This window comes from Solanum stenotomum, chromosome 8 (assembly GCF_019186545.1).
Source record: "Solanum stenotomum isolate F172 chromosome 8, ASM1918654v1, whole genome shotgun sequence".
Lineage (NCBI taxonomy): Eukaryota > Viridiplantae > Streptophyta > Magnoliopsida > Solanales > Solanaceae > Solanum > Solanum stenotomum.
The window spans coordinates 4,307,731-4,322,319 of record NC_064289.1 but is presented as its reverse complement, the minus strand read 5'-3'; the positions used below and the strand labels follow the sequence as shown (position 1 = coordinate 4,322,319).

The following is a 14,589-nucleotide window of genomic DNA, read 5'->3' as shown; positions in this document are numbered from 1 at the left end:
ATATTTCTATTATATTATATACTTTTGGAATAAGCCACATTTAGTATTATTTAAGTAATTGTATAATCAAAAGACTCCAAAAAGTATTTTTTTTTTTATGGCTGAACGAGACTGCTGCCTTTTTTTTCTCTTCCCAACTAAGGTCAATTTTAAATACTTCAAGAAGTTTTCTCATATATTTTAATTTTTGATAAATAAAAAAAGAATATTGTCCTTAGAGCAAACCTCTCAATAACATCATTATTTGTTCTATAATTTTTTATAGCTATAATACAATATTGTTATAGAAAACATATGGTATATATAGACTATATTATATCATAACATAAAAAGGTTATTCCACACAAAAATATGACTATTACATTAAAATATTATTATAGAGAAAAATTATTGTAGAGAGATTTGACGGTATATATAATCTATGCAATCACTACGTGTGTGGGGTGATGGTATGGGGTTTGGCCAATGATCGGGTGTTTAGGAAGGGGAAAAAATAATCAACATGAAATATCAGTTATGAAACTTTTTTTCACTTTTCACTGCTTCTAACAAGGAAGGTCATTTTTTTGTTAGTTTGTTTTTGAAGAAAAATATTTTTCAAAATATTATAATTAATCGAATATAAAAAAAAAATTGCTCGTACTAAACACACCCATTTCATGAGAATATACCACTGTGCAGTGGATTTTGCTCTATATTCACAAGAGAAAATATTATAATTAATCGAATATAAAAAAAGTTGCTCGTACTAAACACACCCATTTCATGAGAATATACCACTGTGCAGTGGATTTTGCTCTATATTCACAAGAGAAAAGATACTCTGTCCATTTTTATTTGTTCACTATATTATTTTGGGATGTCTAACAATACTTGTCTCAATTTATGAATGAATGAATAATGTTTAAATGACTTGTATTTAATAGGGGTGCTTTGATAAAATTATTTCTATCATTTAGTACTTCATAATATCTATGTCAAGTCAATAATGGACAATTATTAATCAGAGAGAATAATTTATAAAAGAAGTTGAGGCAAGTTATCTACCTAACTTGTTACACTTTGGTGAGCAGATGTTAATGTAGCTAAAATTTATAAAATAGCCACTTGCAAACTCATGTAAGAAATAGTTAATTTCACTTAATGTGGTTAAAATGTGAATATTGTTGAGGTAAGTAATGAACTTATTTTCAAACTATTATAATGGCTATTTTTTCAAAAAATAATATTGCAAAGTGACCGATTAATGCTATTTTCCCTTTTAATGTGGGTGCTCTTAATTAAAATGTTACTCAAAGAATAGGTGGACCAAATTTTGTGGAGAAATTTTCGAAATAGCAAACATAATAGATATAGTAAGGCTCTATAGATAATTTTCGATAAATGTGCTCTATAGTTATAGTTCTGTTTGTTATGGAGGTTGCAGTTTGTATATTTCTGTCATTTTGTATATTTCGCTTGCAAATACACAAATAGAATAAGTATATAATTTTTTTGTATTTGTACATTTAAGAATTTTTCAAAACTCCGTTTGTATATTTTCTTGCCAATATACAAACAAGGAAATTTATTATTAATTTTTCATAAATTATATACAAATAGTTAGGGTAAACATATACAAAATTCTGGATTTATACAATCAGGAATCGAATTATACAAATTCTAGATGTATACAAATCAGACGAATTATACAAATTAGGCGAATAACAAAAATTGGTAAAGTTATAGCCGTGAATTATAATTTTTTTAAACTATAGCTATAGTATCTAATATAGGCTAAATGTTTGTCATTCTGCATAATTTTGGGAAAATCACTTATGTGTACACTTTTTAAAAAATATTTACGATATTTGTTAACATTATTCTTTTAACCATATATAACAATTTGGTTGAATAGCAGTATCGCTAAAAGTTGCGAACGACAACACTTTTTGCTAAGTTTAAAGGAACATAATTGTTTTAAGTAAGTATTGCTAAAAGTTGACAAAAATGGTAATAAATTTAAAGTATACTTAAAAATGGTAATTATTAAATAAAAGACCTTCACTTATGTAATTTTTCCCATAATAATATAATGTTCCCAATTTTGTAACTAAGCCCAATTGGATATTTTTGTGGATTGTCCAATGTTTTATAGGGCCTGGGCCTTCAAAGAAAAATAAAGACAATTAAACCAAATGGGCCCTTAAATATGTAACCCACTCCGCCCAAAACCCTAGCTATATAATCTTATCATTCCTTGTTTCTTCATAAACCCTAGGAGCAGCACTGAAGGTCCGCCATTTGAAGGCTCAATTTGCTCAAAATCTCCAAAGTACTTTCTCCCTCTCAATTTTCTATTTGTTCGTAGTTTATTTTCTGCTCTTTCAGCGATTTATATCTGAATGTGTTGTTTGTTGTATTAATTTTGAACAGAAAAGAGAAAATGAAGGTTATCGCCGCTTACTTGTTGGCCGTCTTGGGTGGCAACACCTGCCCTACAGAGAAGGATTTGAAGAAAATCCTTGCATCTGGTACGACCTTCAAGTTTTTTTCTTTTCTGTATATATACATTTTCCCGTCTTACGGATTTATTGCATATGGATCCGGAATGTGTTGCCATTTCTACATCACTCTATAGCGACTGATCCGTGAAGTAATTTATTAGTATGTGTATGTAGTTGGTTTATCTGCCTAAATTACTTGTACGTCTATCCGAAGTAACAAATTATGCATTACATTCTGTCGATTTTCCTAGAGAGATTTAGCTCAATTGCTAGAGATTAGAGATTATTAGCTATTATGAGAGAAGTACCAGCTTATAATATGACAATTGGACTTGTGATTGTATTAGGGGTAGCTATTGTAGGAATGGTGAAAAAATTAGATTGATAGAGATTTTTCAGAACTTGGAATTTTGGAAGTTATATACTAGTTCATATTAGTGAACTAGCGTTAAATATTTTGGGATCTAGGGAACGCCCTTGAATGTATAGTTGTGTAAATTGGGACTGAAGAGTAGTTAGGGGTTATGGAACTGCATGAAGTTAAACTCATTCCTTGCCTTCGTTCAAGTTACCAGGTTTAGTAGTGGCTATTATAACTATGGGTAATATTTTGGTTTCATTATCCTCTAGTATTATTTTCGGTTTTCATGGTTCTATAAGTAAGTTTAAGTTGGGCTACAATGATGCCTATGTAAGTTTATCCATCTTGTGCCTTGACCTGCTTGACCTGTCTGGAGGGAAAGTATACTGTAATACTTGCTTCTTTTTTTGTATTAATAACCTTGCAGTAATTGATTCAACTTCAAATGTCTAAAGTTGATGCAATATATAATTACCTTGATGCTATTGAATATTGTTCTATATTGGGTTCTCTCTGAAGTATCTTAAACTGATTATGTGTAATTTAGTTGATCCTACTGAACTAGTAGATATTGAATGGGTGTATTGTCTTGTATGTAACTGGCTATATGTTATTAGGTTCATGCTCCCATAATAAACTGTGCTGGCTTATTATTCTTTACTGTGATACATGTCTGCTGGTTTTAGTGGTTCATTTTGAATTAACACTCTACATACATGCTGCAGTTGGAGCTGAGGCTGATGATGATAGGATTCAACTTCTTCTCTCTCAAGTTGAGGGCAAAGATATCACTGAGTTGATTGCTGCCGGCAGAGAAAAGTTGGCTTCAGTACCTGCTGGTGGAGGTGCTGCTTGTGCAGTTGCTGCACCTGGTGGTGGCGGTGCTGCTGCACCTGCTGCTGCGGAGAAGGAAGAAAAGAAAGTTGAAGAAAAAGAGGAGTCAGATGATGACATGGGCTTCAGTCTTTTTGATTAGAAGAAGTCGAAGAATTCAGTTTATGAAGTGTTGTCCCCTTTTCCATTTGTTGTTCCCCTTGAGTGTATTTTAGGAGGTTTATTGTCTACTTACAGATTTTGCTTGAACTTAGAATTTTCATGGAAAACATTGGTAAACAGTTGAAATTATAATATGTATTTCAAATGTTCAGCTTGGTTCAATATATCTATCCCTTTTTATCTTACGTTATTAAAACATTTTGAGTTTTTGGTCTTAGATGTCGAAACCTTGATCGGCGCTAGAGCTTTGACTATCATATTTTTAATCAAGATTTGATTTTGTCTTTGGTATAATTTGGCATGCAGTATTGCATACATTAAATTTGTATATTTCATGATATTTGTTATTTTATCATTATAGTACAGTTGGCTTATTATTATCTCTTAACATCCTCAATACCAAATAACCTTATATTCGGTTTTGAGGTTTCATCGCCTTCTTTTCTCCGTCCAAATACATGTGTGTATACATGTTGTTTATGTAACCGATTATCTCTTTTTTGTATTTTTGTTTTATTCTTAAAAAATTCTTGAATTTGATAACTTTATATTAAAATAACGTTTTACTATCTCAATTTACTTGCTTCAATAAACATAATTTGATTCATTTAGAGTGTGTATTCCATGGTATTAGTTATTTAAAAAGTAATTTTCTTTTGTTTTTATGTTTGGTATGTCAATAAAAAAAGAGAAAATGATCAAATGAGCCCCCAATCTATTTTCGAATTTTCAACTACACACTTATACTTTACGGGAGTCCTATTACCCCCTAAACTATTAAATAGTTTAGAGGGGTAATAGAACCCCATAAAGTATAAGTATGTAATTGGAAATTCGGTAATAGGTTGGGGGCTCATTTAGCCATTTTCTCATAAAAAAAGTACTAATATTCTAACATATCATGGGTTAAAATAAGGTATGCTTGAGAGCGGAGAAGACACAATTAATGTATAATTTACCACTTATGAAATTTATTTTTACTATTTTCATTAGATTCTTTTTTTTTTAAAAAAAAATAACTTTTGAAATATAGTACTAATATTTAACCAACTAAACGTGGAAAAGGTTGGAAAATATGCTTTCTACTCCTTATCAAACAAGGCTTTAGTAGCATCAATCACAATTCCAAAAAGAAAAAGGAAAGGGTTAACAGTACCAATTGTCGGTAAAGAATTACTCACTTCTCCTCCGCTGAATACGATGGATACTTCCGCCACAGCGACGCCGGTGTCGCAGCCACCGTTGGCCACCCAATTGCAACCATCACAGTCTCAGGTATCGATAACTGCCGACAATCTCCGCACGTTCTCCGATTCCCTCACCGCTTTCCAACAATGCTTCAATGATCTACAACGACACATTAATTCAATACAAACCTCAATCAACACTATGCTGCTACCCCCTCAACCTTTACCTGCCTCATCATCATCACCAGCAGTTGCAACCCCAGCCTCAGCCCCGGCCCCGGAGCCAGAACCATCTTGGGAATCTGACCCCTCTGAAGACCTAGAAGAAGAAGAAGAAGTCCAGCAAGAGGAGAAGGAAGTGGAGGGAGGCGAGGGCGAAGGTGAAGACGAAGACGAGGAAGTGAATTCGCTTCACGTAGAACTGAAATTGCCTCCTTCAGAACTGAAATCGCCTCTTTCAGAACTGAAATCGCCCCGTTCAGAGTTAGAGATCTTCTGCGAAACGATGGACCATTGTGGTTTGCGGAAGTATATGACAACACATATTTCAAATTTTCGTGGACTGCGTGAAGAAGTCCGTAAGGCATTGAGACTTTCGCCCAATCCTGCAACCCTTGTATTTAATTGTATCGGTAAGTTTTATATTACAGCGGGCAAGAAGTTTGCTAATGAATCACCTTTGGGCCGGGGAAGGAAGGCTAAAGTATTGCTTTTGGAGTGCTTCTTGTTAATGATAGGAATCTGTGACAAGGGAGTTGAGATTGAGAATTGGGTGAAGGAAGAGGCAGAGCAAACAGCTTTAGCATGGTTGGAGAGGATGAAGTCTGAAGGAGGAGGAAAGCTTCAAGAAATTGATGCCCGAGGTTTGCTCTTCTTTATTGGGGGTTTCGGGATTCCAGATCAATTTACAAATGCGAATATCAGAACTTTGCTTCAGGTAAGTAACCTTAAGTGGAGTTTTGATGCACTCAAAAGATCAAACGCTCTCATGGCGAAGCTTCCAGAAATAATAGAGGAAATGGTGGCGAACAAGGCAGTAATTAAAGCTGTTCATATTGTCTATAGTGTTGGAATGCAGGACAAATTTAACCCTAGGACACTTTTAACAACATTTATAAGAGAGTCCAAAAAATTATTTGACAACATGAATGGATCACAAAGTGCACATCAAGGGAATATTGTAGCAAAAGGGAAGTACTTAGGTGATCTGAGATCGATCATCAAATGTTTGAGAAATCACGAGGTTGATCCTTCAAAAGTTCTTCCCGGATGGGAAATCAGTAAGAGAATAGCGAGTTTGGAGAAAGAAATTGCTGAATTCAATAAGCAGATACCTGATAAGAAGATAGCACATGGATCGCATAAGAGAAAAAAGGATGGAACTGTGTGGTTGAGCAACAAAGAAGTGAAACACTCACATTCTTCAAATCCATGGCCGCCACAACATCAAAGAGTTGCTAGTAATGTCATTAGCAATAACATCTTGTTTGAAGGTGGTGGAACTGCTGGCCACAATTATGGTTATTTTATGCCACCTTTGGTATTGCATGGACCTGTTGCGGGATCAATTCATGAAAATGTTGGTTATTCACTGGCAGGACCTGTGAGAGGTGTGGCCATTGGTGGACCTGGAGCAGGTATATCAGCAAGTGCTAATAGTATTCATGCAGGCATGGATGTTGTCCCGCAAGGAGTTCCATATGCTGGAGGTCATCGAGGAAATCGAGTTGATAGCATACCCGGGCAAATAGGTAGTCATACTGGTCAATTTTATGGATCCACTTATAGGCCATCAACGCCAAACACCATAGCCGGTGATATTTATAGGCCTGCACCATTCATGGAAAGCTCAAAGGGCTTGCCAAACACCATACCTGGGGATTCTAGTGGGACACCGCTGTACTTGGAAGTCTCTCCGGGGTTGCCAAACACCATACCTAGTAATGCTTATAGGCCTGCACCATACATGGAAAGCTCTAAGGGTTTGACAAACACCATACCTGGTGATTCTAATAGGACACCACCGTACTTGGAAGTCTCTCCCGGGTTACCAAACACCATACCCAGTAATGCTTATAGGCCTGTTCCATACATGGAAAGCTCTAAGGGTTTGCCAAACACCATACCTGGTGATGCTAATAGGCCATCACCAAAACTGGAAGGCTCTATGGAGTTGCCGAACACCATAAATGGTGATGCTTATAGGCCACCACCATATTTGGAAGGTTCTATGGGGTTGCCAAACACTAAGCCTCCACCACATCAGTTTGTTAATACTGTTCCAGCAACTGAACTAAACCAAAGCAGTGGGTCAAAGGCAGTTGATGCTCATCCTTCGTCCTCCTTGTACAAGCAAAGATAGTTTTGAGTTGGCCAGGCATTACTTTCTCCCTAGTTTCCATTTCTATAGTATATAAAGCCAGTCTAGAACTGATTTCGCAGTCTCAGGAATGTTTGCGTTTCATTAGCGTCTTTTTTCTTGTAACTTTGACACTTTTCTTGTGGTTTGTTATTTTTCCTGAATGATATGTTCGTATATCGATGTAGCAAGTGATATCTCAGTAATTCATGGATGATGATCGGAAACATGTTTTTTAAGAAGGAACCACATACTCAACATCTTTTTTAAGAAGGAACCACATACTCAACATCTTTTCCTTCTCTAAGCTTACGGGATGATAGGATGGAGTGTTGGATATCTATATATTGCTCATTCTCATCCCTCTTTTCTTCTGATTTGAAAGAGTAAATTGTTTAGACTAGCATGGCAATGTTCTGTTCAAGATTGGAAAGGTAGTATAGCCCCTTCTCCTGTCTCTTCTGTCTCATCATTGTTTTTTCTACTCAGATTTTCTTGTTCGTGGGAGTTTAGAATAGTAACTATCTGTACTTATATATGTCTCCTTTGCTTATGAACATTGTTTCAATAGTGATAGCTTTCTGGAAGTTGAACACATTTTGTATTCTGTGGATTGCAGACCCTGTGATGACCCACATGCATTGTCTCGATGTTTCACTTTTATGAACTGGTTAAACTATTTGATAATATATTTGTATAAAGTATTCGGTATATGCTTGTTGCTAATAGCAGAATATAGTGGATGCTTGTGCATGAAATCGAGAAGAAAGTTTTGTTCTCGCATTGAAGATTACCAAATATTTACCTGCTATTCTTCCCCATGGGCCACCCCTCCTCCCAAGCAAAATCCAGCTCTCTGATTGAATTTCTTTTAGCCTTGAGAGACTTATAAAAAGATAGTAGCTTGATTTCCCGTCTATATTTTCCTTTAAATGACAGGATCATCCACCAGGGACTCTTCCAAACAGTAGTTTAGACTTCCTTTTCATGATCTTATTCTATTTGGTTGAAGGCTGTTGTAGCTGGGCCTGGAAATGAACTCAGAAAGCCTGTACATGTTAACGAAACTGCATAACACATATTTGGCTTCTACTTGATGAACAATTGTGTACAATAATTCATTTTGTACGAAAGTACTATCTTTGTAGAAGAGCTCATTTAGAAGTGTATGTCGGATTTTCTTTTGTTATCCTTGGCATAGATGAACAGATCATGTTATTTTCATTTCTTAATTCAATCATGTCTGCCCATCAGTTTTACAGGTCTTAGATGTATCTTCTTTATTTCCTCACCAAAACAGAGGACAGACATAAAGTTGGGTGGCATCACCATTGATGAAGTTAGGCCATTTACAGTTACTCCTTTCGTATATGTACATCAGTATTCTTTACCAATTCTCTTATGTCAATTTTTATTTACATGGCACTTGATGTTGGACATATTGGCTGCCAAGTCTACTAATGTGCTTTTTTCTGTAATATTTTTGCTTTATTTGGAGATGGAAATTTGGTGGAATGTGGAATCAAGTTTGTTGAGAAGTGAAAGTTCAAACAGGATGAGGTTGCAAGGAGCATATGAAATAATCTCTAGACTTTCAAGTTAGTTAGACTGAAACATGAAGCTCATGATGAATTTGCTTATATTACCTTCATACAGATTTCAGACAAATAATGTTGGCCTACCTATTCGAAAATTCTTAATTAATGTGCTGCTTTCTTGCAGGAAGATTCCAAGGAAAACTGCATTTTGAGGAAAAGATGCAAAGTTCAAGGATAAGTTACTTCTAAGGAAGAAAGAGAGTGTCACAACTATTATTTCAGTTCGGAAATTCCTTGGGGGTTACAGCCAGAAGATAGAGAGACCAGTGCCTGGCCTGCTACTGCTTCAGATGGATAATACAACGTTCCTACTCTGCTTCCTGCTTGCCATTTCCTCTTTAAAGCTCTGTTCATTCTTCAACCCCAGGCCAAAGAAATATTACAACAGTTATCTTTATGTTGGCTTGTCACCAACTAAATGCATGTTAAAGTACTCTGTATACACACAAATGTGAAATTCTTTAATTTGTTCCAATGTACTTGATTTGTTTTACAAGTAAGTGTGCATCTTTTCACAATGGAGCTGCTATAGATTAAGATTGTTGATGAATATGCAATTTGTTGTAAAAATCGAGTATTTCAGTTCAAGCACTTGAGGAGGACTTGTACATACATGGCATCCACTAAGATGTAATTGTTGAATCATTCATTTCAGTAATGATTTATGATAAAGGTTTAATCTACTTTGACAATATCAGAGAAACCCTGGTAGATATCGCTGCTTCCCCCTTTAATATCGCGAAAAGGGTTTCTTGGAAACTAGATGACTATACAAAAAAGGAACATTGACAATTTTGGAACATACTTTGCATAAGCCTGCCAAGGCAACATAGATGTATAGTGAACTCTCCCCAAATCCTCAAGAAAAGGAATAAAGAAAAGAGACTGCAAATTTCTCCTGATAGCTTACCCCTGTTATGAACCAGATATGTACGTGTAACGCGTTTGGACTCCAATAAGAATTTCAATTATTTTTTCTGCATTTCAAGATCAGATACTGTCAAGATATTGCAAGGGAAAAGCCAAACTCTGTAAATATCTTCAAACATACCTGCAACAAATCCAAGAATGGGAATGGGTTGCACTAGCCTTTGAGTGCTTTCAAGTCTTTGCCTGCAATAACTGATGGCATTAGCACCATTCTACTTGATTCCGACTTCGCGTTGAATGGATTAGTTAGTATCAGAAGCATATGTAACAAGAAGAAAACACATAATTACCTGGTATACTTGGTAAAAAGTGGATCTCGCATGAGGTACAGCGCCCATAACATTCTTCGTCTTTTTACCTGCATAAGAGTGTTGAACAAAATCATCTTATTTCAGCATGCAAAATATAAATTTCAACAGGATTCACTACCATTGGTAGGTAAATTCTGCACAGAAGAAGTGTGGGGTGCATGGTTGCCTGATGATGGAGGATTGCATAAGAAAAAACCATAGGGGAAATATTCCACCGATATGATTAAGACAGAAACAAGGCACAGTCCAGTTCAAGAAAGAATCAACACCTAACAAGAGTCTAGAATCAGATCCTAACACGGGAAAATTGAGGAAAAAGTTAAAGAAGAAATGATGTTATTCCAAGGAGGCATCAACTGCTAAGTCTAGGGTCAGTACAAGTGAACTGAGATTCCGTAAGAGGAGAAAGAAAATTGCTGAAATACTGAAGTATCCTAACCTCATCCTTCTCAGAGTCAGAAAACTGAAGTTGCTGATTTTTCCCGCTATGTTGAGACATCAATGTAACTGAGAGAATGCTATTTCCGATGAGGTCCACAGCCAGTGACACGCACCAGGGAAACCACGACCGCGTTCCATATTTCCTCATCAATAGTACATAAACAAGAGGCCTAATGATGAACAAAATCTCTCCCGTCATGAAGAAGCCTCCAGGAACACCTTTCTCAGATAAGAAAGTCCATAGATTAGGTCTCTCAGCTAGTTTACCTACAAAGACATTTTTAAAAAAATTTAAAAGGTAAGTGAGAAAAACAATCAAATCACCTGAATTTAGCTCAGAACAAAAAAACAATTACTTGGAGGTTCCATTATTGCTTGTGGATGTTGCATTGTAGCTTTCTTGCCAAAACTGCTTAAGGCAGATATTGCCCTGTCTTCAAGATTCCCAGAGTTCTGTGCATGAAGTGTTTTTGTGATACCAGACTCTTCATTCCCTGTAGGCTTACCAAGCTGCCTCTTCGTTTTTTGAAGACTAAAAGAATCAGAATCATTTTCTCCATTTTCAGTTTCCCCTCCTTCTAAAAGCATTTTGTACCCAGTCTTCCTGAAGATAACCAGCCTCATACAAACCCTGAAAAGGAAAACAAACAGTGCAAAGATTTAGTCGTGAAGTACCAAACATATCTTTTGGAGAGTATGAATAAGTTAGCTGGGACACTTACTTGACAGCCTCAGTTATGGCAATCAAATTCCATTTGTTCTTTTCGCCATAAATTTGCTGAGCCACAACCTCAATTGATGTTTCCAAGTCTTTCAGCAAGGTAAGGCACAATGATAAAGGGATAAAAGAAGACTCTGCACATCTCGTATGCACCTCGGTTGGACTTGTTTCTATTATGTATTCATTCACGGTAGAAATCATTCCTACAAGGGATGACACTGCAAGGAATAGACAGCTCAGCGAAAAAAGGGGATAAAAACCATAGGAAGGAAAGTGAAAAATGCTAAAATAAAAGCCTTCCTGTCCTCTCAAGTAATTCCTTATTCATATTTTTCATTAGGTAATACTCCATAGGAAGTGAGACATTAAGCAAGGAGAACTTTTACAATAAAGCCAATACTATTAAAGTTGCTAATTTTTTACACGAGAAAGACAATATGGAAAAGAGTGATCCCAATTCAAAAGAGAAGAAATCAGCTTTGAAAGATATTCTAAACTGTCCTAAAAGCAGAAAAAAGAAGCCTATTGTTACCAAAGTTTCACAAAACCTGCTTCTGGCCCGATTTCTGATTCAGCAAACTCATCTGGGAGGAACCACGTTAAATTCTGAACATACAGAAAATGACGAGGAAACAGTTAGTACATACATATTCTGCTGACAACTACATTTTATCTCTGTCAAGTATGAAGAAACTGTGTATGCAACAACCAAGACTTGAAGGAATAAGTACTGTAAATAATTTTAGAAATAGAAAATGGCAAAGGCGTCGACTATATGAGGGAGAACAACAAAACTATGATATCTTTTAATTTGGCGGAAATGTGACAAGGTAAAATCTTAAGCAATGATACCTTTCATCTAGTTTTTCCGCAAAAGTAATGACATGATAAAAATGTCATTGGCAAATGTATGTCTTAATGTAAACAAGGAACTCCTACTAAGAGTTAACAAAGGGAAGAAAAAAAAGAAGCTGAAGTGGGTATTGCGAGCACACTGGGAAAACTGTTCTAGGCATGTATAGAATGTTGCTGTCTCTCCATTTCTCACTGAATTTTTCATTTTTTGGGAAAGTATTTTCCGTAGAAAACGATTTACATCATACCAAACACAAAATATTCAAATATATTATCCATTTTACCCAAATAATTGTATTTTCTGCAGCTAGCTGACCACCCTAACTATACATGTAAAATTACTTCTAACACCCTTTGAATGGATTGCTAAAAGGAAAGACTATCTTTCTTAAAACTGATGGTGTCTAAGCTTGTGCGCACCTCAACTATTTTACCAGGTTACCAACATTCTCCAACTAGTACTGATGTTCGGGGTAACTTGCCCATTTGAGCTTCACTAGCAGCTGGGTTCACAGAGCAAAGAAGCCTCAAGAAACCATTTACTAACATTATTCGAGTATTTGTCAAACCATAGCCTACACCCTCAAATTCAAATTACTATAAGTATCCCTATTATCCTGGTGCAAAAAAGTCAATATCTACGAGATCGATACACTATTATGTGTAAGTTCCCCTGATGAGATTTTCCAACATGCCAACAATCCTTAGTTTCATTTACCAAACATTTGAAATCCAAACTGCTGAGAAGTATGTCATCGTTTTCGGTTAAGCTCAAACAAACACAAAACTACTCCAAGTTACAAACTTTGAAAGGAAAAAAAAAACCATTTAGGCACAGAAATGAATTTTATAAACTACACTCATCCACCATATTAAAAATTAAGTCCAATTTCATTCTTGTTTTCACACCATAAACAAGCAGAGAGCTTTAAATTGAAAAAAAAAAAAAAGGAAAAAAGAGAAAGGGTTCTTACATTGGCAATAGAATCCAATTGACGCACAAAATCTTTATTCCTCCTAATCCATCTCTTATAAACCTCCATACCACCAAAAGGGTTTTCAGATCAAACCCAGATGTGAAAAGAAATCACCCACCTCTGAAATTAAATGCACCTTTCAGTTAATACAGTAATATATATATGGCCTATGGGTCGAGAAAGACAAAAAAGGAATTGAAGAACAAAACAAAGAAATTTGGTATTAAGATATTCATCAATCAATTTGATAGGGGTAAAGTGTTTTCACGATCCCACAAGAATCTATAGAAAAAAATCAAGAATTGACATTCATATAAAATGCGAGAGCAACACAACAAATGAAAAATGCCACGAGAAACACACACTCTTAACACTTGGTGACGGCTCACTGACTCACTGCACTGTGCACTATTATAATTGGAGTTGGTATCTGAAAAGCTCATTTAATTTTGTCAATTTATCTAGTAAAGTCATTAATCTTTATTTTATATCAATAAAATTATTTAATTTAGATATTTATATAAAAAAAATCACTTTATCAAATTTATTATTAAAAAATATTGACATGACAAAATAAATTATTTTTTAATGCCATGTTAGAAAATTCATTAAGAGATTTTTACGGAAAATACTATAAGCGTCTAAAGTTTCAATCCTGAAATACAGTAAACAGAAAAAGAAAAATAGCAAGCAAACAATAATATTTGTATTTGAATTAATGTGAAGGTTACAATCTTTATAAAATCTCTTAAAAAGATATGTAATCCCCTGATTCTTCTCTCCACAGATGTTCTTGATTTGGCGGAATACTTGCGGCTCAATACTTGGAGCGAAGACTTCTTTGTATGCGGAAGACTTGTAGATCACCAATGAAGAGCAACTATGTATTTCTGTCTGTATGTATGTGTGTATATCTCCCTTTTGGTCTTATGAAGACCTCTTTATATAGGCTTGAGCTAGGGCTTTAGGGGTATTTTGGTCCAAGCAATTTTGACCCCTAGGCCTGAAGAATATGAGTTGGGCTCATCTTGTCAATTTAATGGACTGGCCCAAATGTTATTTGGACTTGATTTAAGTCATATAATTCTGACATAAATATTAATCCGACTTTATTAACCAATAATTTGACTTGGTCAACGTATCATGAATTTAAGATTTAATCCAAATTTAGTATGGATTTATCAATAAAACTTCACTGTCTACAAATGCCCCCTGCTTCGAGGCTTGTTGGGGTGCTCGATTTATCGAACTAGTAAAGACAAGCCTTGAAGTATTTGTGAAGCAAATATTTTTTTTTTCGTAGTTGATCTTTCAAGAAACATTTGAAGCTTCATGAGAAATGACTATGCCGATATGTTTATGTCAAC

General features: G+C 35.3%; 3 protein-coding genes across 4 annotated transcripts; 2 read left to right on the top strand and 1 right to left on the bottom strand.

Annotated features, from left to right (window-relative positions):
• The first annotated feature begins 2,241 nt into the window (after positions 1 to 2,241).
• Positions 2,242 to 4,028, top strand: LOC125873212 (60S acidic ribosomal protein P2-like). Its single transcript, XM_049554112.1, has 3 exons — positions 2,242 to 2,314; positions 2,416 to 2,513; positions 3,573 to 4,028. Exons 2-3 carry the CDS (start codon positions 2,426 to 2,428, stop codon positions 3,821 to 3,823), a joined length of 339 nt encoding a protein of 112 aa, XP_049410069.1. The 5' UTR covers positions 2,242 to 2,314; positions 2,416 to 2,425; the 3' UTR covers positions 3,824 to 4,028.
• A 1,015-nt stretch (positions 4,029 to 5,043) lies between these two features.
• Positions 5,044 to 7,392, top strand: LOC125872400 (uncharacterized). Its single transcript, XM_049553117.1, has one exon. It carries the CDS (start codon positions 5,044 to 5,046, stop codon positions 7,390 to 7,392), a length of 2,349 nt encoding a protein of 782 aa, XP_049409074.1.
• A 2,475-nt stretch (positions 7,393 to 9,867) lies between these two features.
• Positions 9,868 to 13,529, bottom strand: LOC125873209 (peroxisome biogenesis protein 16-like). 2 transcript variants are annotated; one of them, XM_049554107.1, is made up of 8 exons: positions 13,220 to 13,529; positions 11,939 to 11,996; positions 11,392 to 11,608; positions 11,026 to 11,300; positions 10,668 to 10,936; positions 10,208 to 10,275; positions 10,039 to 10,100; positions 9,868 to 9,964 (listed from the first exon to the last, which is right to left on the bottom strand). In XM_049554107.1, the coding sequence occupies exons 1-8, from the start codon at positions 13,286 to 13,288 to the stop codon at positions 9,903 to 9,905; spliced, it is 1,080 nt and encodes a 359-aa protein (XP_049410064.1). In that variant the 5' UTR covers positions 13,289 to 13,529; the 3' UTR covers positions 9,868 to 9,902. The 2 variants fall into 2 exon arrangements, with proteins under 2 accessions (XP_049410064.1, XP_049410065.1); XM_049554108.1 differs by having other exon boundaries at positions 11,923 to 11,996; positions 13,220 to 13,528.
• Between the last annotated feature and the right edge of the window lie 1,060 nt (positions 13,530 to 14,589).

Excerpts from the sequence above, each read along its gene's own strand:
- LOC125873212 (XM_049554112.1), top strand. The coding sequence starts at position 2,426 with ATGAAGGTTATCGCCGCTTACTTGTTGGCCGTCTTGGGTGGCAACACC. Across the intron at positions 2,514-3,572 it reads GAAGAAAATCCTTGCATCTG|TTGGAGCTGAGGCTGATGAT; the intron begins GTACGACCTTCA and ends TACATGCTGCAG.
- LOC125872400 (XM_049553117.1), top strand. The coding sequence starts at position 5,044 with ATGGATACTTCCGCCACAGCGACGCCGGTGTCGCAGCCACCGTTGGCC.
- LOC125873209 (XM_049554107.1), bottom strand. The coding sequence starts at position 13,288 with ATGGAGGTTTATAAGAGATGGATTAGGAGGAATAAAGATTTTGTGCGT. Across the intron at positions 11,301-11,391 it reads GCCATAACTGAGGCTGTCAA|GGTTTGTATGAGGCTGGTTA; the intron begins GTAAGTGTCCCA and ends TTTCCTTTTCAG. Across the intron at positions 9,965-10,038 it reads CATTCTTGGATTTGTTGCAG|AAAAAATAATTGAAATTCTT; the intron begins GTATGTTTGAAG and ends CTTGAAATGCAG.